At 40.5% G+C, this 8,351-nt stretch overlaps 1 protein-coding gene across 4 annotated transcripts; it reads right to left on the minus strand.

Annotated features, from left to right (window-relative positions):
* Positions 1 to 12: 12 nt before the first annotated feature.
* On the minus strand, positions 13 to 7,623 carry LOC125504406 (N6-adenosine-methyltransferase MT-A70-like protein). Of its 4 annotated transcripts, none has more exons than XM_048666305.1 (6): positions 6,997 to 7,623; positions 4,410 to 4,535; positions 4,151 to 4,351; positions 3,985 to 4,101; positions 3,795 to 3,926; positions 13 to 1,052 (listed from the first exon to the last, which is right to left on the minus strand). In XM_048666305.1, the coding sequence occupies exons 2-6, from the start codon at positions 4,519 to 4,521 to the stop codon at positions 865 to 867; spliced, it is 750 nt and encodes a 249-aa protein (XP_048522262.1). In that variant the 5' UTR covers positions 4,522 to 4,535; positions 6,997 to 7,623; the 3' UTR covers positions 13 to 864. The 4 variants fall into 4 exon arrangements, with proteins under 4 accessions (XP_048522262.1, XP_048522263.1, XP_048522260.1 ...); XM_048666306.1 differs by lacking the exon at positions 6,997 to 7,623 and adding an exon at positions 6,396 to 6,974; XM_048666303.1 differs by lacking the exon at positions 6,997 to 7,623 and adding an exon at positions 6,396 to 6,974 and having other exon boundaries at positions 4,410 to 6,342.
* Positions 7,624 to 8,351: the final 728 nt, after the last annotated feature.

Consider the following 8,351-nt stretch of genomic DNA (forward strand, 5'->3'; position numbering starts at 1 on the left):
TGTTGCTGCTGAGCTCCATGAGAGTTCATCGCTCAGGGTCGTAGCAGCGCCAATTGATGGGTTTGGAAGCAATGGCCGAATAGTTGAACAAACAGCCGGTTTATTCTTAAACAACGGTATACAATCTTCGGATTCACTCTAACTAACTAACTAGCTGGGTAATTTATAGCCTATATACCAAGGCTTCTAGTCAGGCGTAAAATGTTCTCGAACATTACAATACTACCAGTCCTAACCTGGAATGTTCTCGAGCATTATAATAGTACAGTCCTAACTTAAAATGTTCCGAACTTGCGAACCCAACACTTCTGAAATGTTTTAAAGCAGAATTTGAAATAGAATTTATCAAGGAATTTATATCGGCGCTTAGAAATCTTGTAAAATAGTAAAATATAGATATTTTCGCACCATCGGATGAACCATTGATAGCTGGTTTCAGAAATGTAAACCCTTTGCGTTAACGATGCTCGATATATGGAGTGTTAGACTCACTGGATCTGAATCAGGAAAATCCTCAGCAAATTGATCCGATTGAGCGCCAGGACTATCAAACATTAAGTGGCTGGGAGGTATAGCGAAAAACAAGGGAGGGTAGAAGCAAAGTAGTAATAGGGGTGAGACACTTAAAAAAAAAGTCGCGCAAAAATATTTTTATCAGCGCTGCAAACGTGACTGGCAGCATCTTCAGTTCTTGTAGCTGTAAACTCCTTATTGGCCAAGTCGCGAACTAATAAAGACCTGCGGTCACTTGATGATGACCAACCGCCGAACCATCGTACTCCTTCGTGTGCACTACTCAAATGACAGTTTTTCAAATGCCATTAACCCAAACGTGATGGGATCAAGCAAACCGCGAACTTGCGGTCAGCGGGCCAAATTAGATGCGACAAACCTTTCGATCATCCCGTAGATCTCATCCGGCTTGTGACTGGTTGCACGCACTTCTGCCACGATTACGTCCGAGTCGAGGCCTCGATTCAGGTCCTTCGGGTTACCTTTCATTCCCACTAGGCAATGCTCTTTGCCATGGTTCAACCAATGTCCAGTACGACCTAAAAATTGCATTCTAGCTTAGTACCAAACTTTTGCGGAGAGTGAAGTGAGTGTGCTAAGCTAAAAGGAATGCTGAGGAGCAGGGGCTTAGCGGTTAACAGCGGTGTGGATGATGTTTGAGAGAGTTACAAAGTGTGCTGTAATGTATGCAAGTGAGTTTTGAGGTGAGAAGGCGCTGGATTCTAAAGTGAAACGGCAGCTGCAGGCGACTCACAGATTAATGCTGTTGGGTATGGGACGGGGTTATAGGACTGGCTCAACTGAGGCCCTACAGGTGCTCTGTGGATCCACCCCGGTGTGGCTGGAGTGTTTCTGTATGTAGAAATGAACAGAAGGATTTGGAATGCATATGAGAGCAGGTCGGGTGAGAGTTTTCGCGTATAGGCGTTTGAAGTGACTCTTGGCGGTAGGTACACTTTGACGTCACTGAATGGATGCAAAGGTAGTGTGGGGATGTGATGGTAGATGAGGAATGGGGTGGAACAAGTGTGGCACATATGGAGACCGTGACCATTGTCAAGGCGCTTGAAATGCTACGATATCGGCCGGTGTACTATTCGCGAAAGGCCATCGGAAGTTTGGAGGATTATAACCATTAGATCATGACTACGATCACTTATTAGCTGTGCAGGCGGAGGGTAATATACACAATATGAAGGGGATGGGGTGAAGATAGGAATTCTCTGGAAGAGAATTGCAGACGATTTGGCGAGAAGGGCTCTCTGGGGTGTGCCAAAGGGTAGGGTGAAGATCCAGCTGGCTACTGGGTATGGCAACTTCTGGGCACAACTCTATAGATTTGGGTTGAGAAGCTGTGGGGAGTGTGGATGCGGCCATGGCTAGGCTCGGAGGGAACTTTGTCTCTCTCCGGATGGCACTTGAGAGGGGAAAACAGAATGAGAGATCAGGGTGTCCTGGACTCATTTGCGAGAGTTGCTGGATTAGGAGAGTACGGGCGCAGGGGTGCGCTAGAACCGCCCACAGAACAAAGTGAACGTAGATGTATGTACGTGGGCATCAAACCTCAGTATCGATTTTAGTTTTATTCTAGGGTATAGGGTAGGATTAAGGCATTCGCACGGGCAAGACGCTGAGCGATACGTGCCTGTGCCGGGACGCTCGCAGTTAGAGCCCTATGCCAAGAGAAATTTTCAGAACGCGTAATTTTGAGATTGAGTGATGTCAATTGGCCCGCAAGATCCTGCGACTTAACACCGTTAGATTTCTTTTTCTGGGGCTATGCGAAAGATCGTGTTTACGCCAACAATCTTCAAACTCTTGAGCAACTGAAAGCCAATATCCGTGGAGTTATGACCGGGATATTACCGGTAATGTGTCGAAGTCATTCAAAATTACCTCAAAAGGATTGAGGCCTGTAGGAGGTCCCGTTGGCGACATTTAAATGATACTGTTGTTCACGTATATGCAAGGTTTAATCTTTATATTGAATTAACATTAACATTTTCGTCTCCATCTGAATATTTTGTGTTTTTTTTACTTTACTACTATATACATATTACATACAGGGTGAATCCAAATTGGCGTCATTCCTTTTAAGGGGTAATAGGGGAAGGTACGAGAAAAATATTATACAAATTTTTTGGATAATTTCTAGAAGATACTAACAGTTGAAAATCGAATTTCAACTTTGTTATTAAGCATTATTTTGAAAGTGTTCCATGTTTAATTGGAAGCATATTGGAAAACTTTAACATTAAAAAAAAAAATTACGATCTTTGCTTCAAATTACGAAAATTTTTGATATTAAAAAAGTTTTGTGTTACAATTTTTTGATGAAAAGTCAAAGCGGCAATAATGTTTTTTATCATTAACAAAAAGTTACAGGTGCATAGCTCTGTCAATAATAACAATAATTTGTCAAACTGTGACTTACTTTGAATTTCCTTTTACGAATTTGCGGATATGCGATTAGCTCAGGGGAAATGCTACAGTAACATAGCAGAAGCTGAAAGAACTCACACCAACAAAGGGCAAGGAGAGTGGTTCCAAGATATTGAACGACAATAGATGTTCGAGTGCCAGACAGAGAGGAACAAGTATTGGTCATAATTGCAGAAGAGCCTTTCAGGGGCACACAGAACATTACACAACTGACACTTTCCCAGGCAACAAATAAATACCGGCTACATTCCTACCACGTATGTAAGATCACATTAAACCAATGAACTACTCAACACCGGTATAAATTGAGCAGGTATTTATGCAATGTTAATTAGGCAGATTACCTTGAAAAATATTGTTGCCGTTTTTCTAATATCGTTTTTCGAAAATTTCTCAGTTTTTAATAACAATTTTTTTTCTAATTTTTCTGCACTCCTAAAACACCGCCAGACAACACCTTCAGAGGAATGACGCCAATTTTGAATCACCCTGTATACTACTGCACTATCCACTCAAAGTCGGGCATGAGGCGACCCGACACCTCATGTAATTTTGCGTTCCGTTCAAGTTGAGCGATGAATGTGAATACTTCCATTTAAATAGCATGTTAGAGTAACTTATCCCATTTTGACTGAAGCATGCGAGGACGGTGAGCTGAGCTACAGTAAGAATCGACCTCTACGCTGTTTTGCTGATTTCCACCGACCCCAAAAAAACGCGCTGTGCTGTACAGCTTCGCTCGCGTTGCACGCGCCTCAATTTGCGCCAAGTCTCACAAAACCACCCCCACCATCCACTCTTAAATAAATCCTGCGTTATTCGTGCACATAGACGCTTACCAGTTCTGATGATTCTTTGCAACTGATTGGTCTTGACCCAGATGATTTCATCCACTCGTTCGTAGCCCCACAACTTGAGGCACTCCCTGCCCAGTTCCATAGCTCGTCCAGTAACCCACAAGAATATCAGTCCTGAAACAACGCTCGTTCACGCTGCATCGGGCAAATGGGAATTAGGCAATTCAGTTACCTTCGTCTTGCAGTTGCGGTATACCCAGTTGTCTCATTTCATCGTCGGACATTGTTCCATATGGGAGTTCCATGTGGATGTCCCAAGGCGGATCAGCCATTATCACTGCAAATTTTCCTAAAACTCGCAATGCCAATGGCTGATTGGGCTCTGGAAAGTTGCTTACCTAACACGGTCATATCCAGGTACCGCAGGTCGCATTGCACCCATTGCGGTGGATACAGTGTGGTGCTTTCCACTCGTCCAACTGCTGGTAGGTTGGGAATGACCAACTGATTGCCATGGATTTGGGCTGCCCTATCCACTTCGTAATGCACGTATTTACACGTGTCCATATGGAAGCAGGTATTGAGAAAAGAACAATCCCCTAGATAGATGCACCGGTGAGTAGAAGAGGACGATAAAGTGGCTCTTATGGTACTAACCCAACGACTCATCCGTGTGTTTTTGGATTATTTTCTTGAAGTGTAGCTTCTTGCAATCGGTGATTGAATTTTTTTCACAATCCAACCTGGTTCCATGTGGACAGAACTCCATAAGCTGTGTACCACCTGGGGTACACATGGGGATTAAGGGCTTGACATTGTGCTTAGAGGGTTTGGGGTACACGTTAGAGGTATTGAAACAGTAACTACACTGGAGTTTGCCCACAACTATCTTGTATAAAACTCATAAATTAATTAAAAGTGAAGGAATGCCGGTATTACAGTGCCTTCTTTTCCCGTATTTATTGGCCAATAAATTGGACAAATCATTAAATGTCACCCGGTATATACACCAGTTGTTCGCCAACGGTGCACTGTGCAATAGGTTCTAAAAATTATGCGCAAAACGGAATTGGACTTTCATCACATGCGTCAAACCACCTCAAGTTTTCCATTGATTTTATATGCGAAAAACGTGTTAATTTGTTGACCCTTCCGTTGAACCTAGATGTTCTTACGCACTTTGAAGTGCTGAATCGAAAGCTACCAACAGTTTTTCTCTAAGTATCGACAATAAGCAAAAACCCTTGGAAAACGTGAAAAAATGAGTGAAAAAAGTCAATAAAGTGGCCCGTAACGATGTAAAAACATTCAGTTTTCATTTGAGTTAAGTAGTTTTTTGTGCTTTGAGCTGCTGCATACAGTGGAGTGCTGATTTTTTGTCTACATATTTATGATTTTTTTTCAGGCTTTTTACGAACAATTTGAATGTTGAAATCGGCAAGTGCAGATTTCGAAATGCGCCAACCTCAGACACTCCCAGAACCGGTTTCGAGCCTATTAGCTCTCATTAGGTGGGTTCAGACTGAAATTAGCGATTCCGAAACCTGCACTTTATAATATCAATGTATACTTGTTGATTTTTTCTAAGCTTCAATTTTTCTGATTTATTCAAGATTTTTCGCCAGTTCGATTAGCTTTGAAAAGGAAGCAGTTTTCTTGTCGTAAGCGTGTGTTATAGGCATAAGTAATATTGTGTTGCATGATGCTTTTGAGTAAATGCTGCTCTGTGAGTTAAGGAGCTGTAACTCATCTCACTGCGCTGCACTTCGAATTACGCTTTGCATGTAACCCAGAGCCGGATTAAAGCTTTACGAGGCCCGGGACTAGAATTTTCCCACCAGAAAAAATCATCACATTTTTAATGGGTAAAGTTTATACAGTTTGGAGACATTTTGTTTAATGCGCTGGTGGGTAACTGCGCCGGTGCATTGAGTTGGCGCACCAAGCCATTTTGCCAGCACTGCGCCAGTTTTTTTAAATTCACTGAGTTACCCATGCCTAGTGGTGTGTTATGTACGTTTGCTTTATGATTTTTTGTAAGGGTTTTTTACGACCCATTTGAAAATTTTTGGATCATATAGCTCATATAGCACAATCAGCGCTATTTTCAATAAAAATTAAAAGTCTTCTTCATTATCGACACTTTGCTTCGTTCTTATTCAATTGTATTTTCCCCATATTCCCCAGTCATTCCTTGCTTAAAATCACTGCAGATTTGCATCAAACTTAACTTTGAATTAATATTTTTGCTTTGCCATTTCTTGTGGAATCTCAAGAATTCATTAATTCTTGTTGTCTTATTTTTTTCTTTTTTTAATTTTTCTTTTTTCTTAGATTTTGGCCTAAAAACGAAGTGAGTTTGATTCGATCAAAAATACATTTAATTTACTTTCATTTTCATATTTTCATTCAATCTGATTATGTATTGGTTGGCCACAAATCACGATATATTGGAAAATATTTCCTTGAATAGTTCACAATACACAGTTCGCTTCGTCCTATTTTCCTTATATCCTTCTATGTGTGCTTTATGGGATCTCAGGCATGGCAAGCGCATTTTTCTTTGGCACCACCACACCACTGTGACCACCTTAAGCAATTAATAATAGATTTAAAAGCAGCGTTTTTAACACAAAAGCTTACCCAAGATGCGACAAAACTGCAGTTGATGACGTTCGTCGTTCGTGACATGAACATACGTGCGTACGTATCCTTTTATAAAAATTCGTTGTAGTTCGTCGTTTCCATACCGTCGGCAATTAACCAAATTTTATTTCGCCGGCGCGCTGTCGCTTGATGGCGCGCTGTCGCCAATGAGAGAACGAGTTTCGTATCACGTAAGTGACTGACAGTGATATTTCTCAAAACGAGGCCGTGTTTTATTTAATGATTCAACAAGATGGCTGATCACGTTATTTTCGTTGATGATTCAGACTTTAGCAGCTTGTTATTACAACAAATTATGAATACTTGTACAATTTAGGGCACAGAAAATGTACAAAAGCCCAGTAGAAACAAACGCGTTGCGTTTGTTAACGGCTGAACTAGCGACCGCGATAAATCGCGACATCTTTTATGATGGTGAAATATAAATTCAAACAAGATACTAACGACCCTTTTTTCAATAGCAAATATGAAGATAAATTGAACGTAAAAGCTTGCGTCTAGATCTAGACAAATTCGATCAAAAAAAATTAAATTAAGTGTGTATTATTGGGTAAACACAACACACAACATAACCAACCTGACGAATAAAATTGCAACGTCGGCCACTGCGAACTGCACAATTAAAGGCGGATTTATAAACTCGCGCTTGTAGCAAATTTGTAGCATTGTGCCGTTGTCCAATAGAAATCCGTCGTTGGCAGCACGTGTTCGAAATGCGTTTGAATGTAATGTAATAATTCGCGGCTAAACAAAAAACAAAGGAGTTTTTTGTTCCATCTTGATTTTCTTGTTAGTTTGGGTTAGTTTGAGGACAAAGTTGCATCTTTTACCATTTTTAGTAGACACTTGACCCTATAGATATGGAAAGTTTCAGAAAAATTCATCCGGAACCTGATTTTCGTCGCCTTGTGACTGTAAATTTGACTCACAAAATTGATGTTGTAAGTCACTTGCGCTCGCTTACTTAAAAATTCGCATCTCTCAAACTAGAGGACGCTAGTTCTAGAGACTAGAGGACGCGAGGTCAAAGTTTCGCGCTTAGAACATAGGTGGCGACAAAATCTTGGTGTTGTGTGCCGATATGTAAGTACTCGTGATACAATGAATACTAGGTAGGATATTGCGTCGATTTGCATGACGTCAATGGAAGTCACTGCGTGTCGTGCTTTTTTTCTGTCTGCTAAATGTGATTAAATATAGCTTAATTAATCTCTGTCACATTTAATTATTTTTTTATAAATCTTTGTTATAATTACAAAATGCTGTGCAGCAGGTTTTAAACTTGAAAATGAAATAACAAAAAAATTATTATTTTGTAGACCAGCACAGTTGACAGATGTGCAATAAAGTATAGCGTTTGTTTTTGGCAAATACTCTAAAAGTTCGAATTGCAAATTCGTCTCATGTCTCATAATCATCATTTTTGAAATGCTGAGAGCACATTCTGGCGGAAGCAACATTAATGGTGTCTGCACGACAACAAGCATTCTCACGGCTTGCTTAAAATACTGTCTTTTGAAAATCTATGAAACTTTATTTCGGAGATTTAACTCTCGAATTACTAATGCAACCGTAAACTGCATACTGCATTTTTTATATTTCTGAACACTTTCCAACTGCCAAAGGCAAAATTCTCAATTGTTTTTCTACAAGATTCCCAAACATTCCCAAACGCATTCGCTCCATGATACAATTAATTCATTCAATGATACAAAATGGATTCATTGAATGATACAATTAATTCATTGTTTCGTTTGGCTCTACCCGATTTCACGAATGACACTCTGGCAACACAACAAGCTAAAACGCTGAAAAAAGTCAAACCGAAACCAAACCGAGCTGAAAAAAACCAAGCTGTTTCGGCAGTACTGCCGAAACGGTTCCTGAAAATTCACCCATGTCTACCATGTCTGAGTTACCCATGTCTAATTA

Source organism: Dendroctonus ponderosae, unplaced genomic scaffold, assembly GCF_020466585.1.
Source record: "Dendroctonus ponderosae isolate FM_Combo_2020 unplaced genomic scaffold, Dpon_F_20191213v2 Dpon_F_20191213_470, whole genome shotgun sequence".
In the NCBI taxonomy this organism is placed as follows: domain Eukaryota; kingdom Metazoa; phylum Arthropoda; class Insecta; order Coleoptera; family Curculionidae; genus Dendroctonus; species Dendroctonus ponderosae.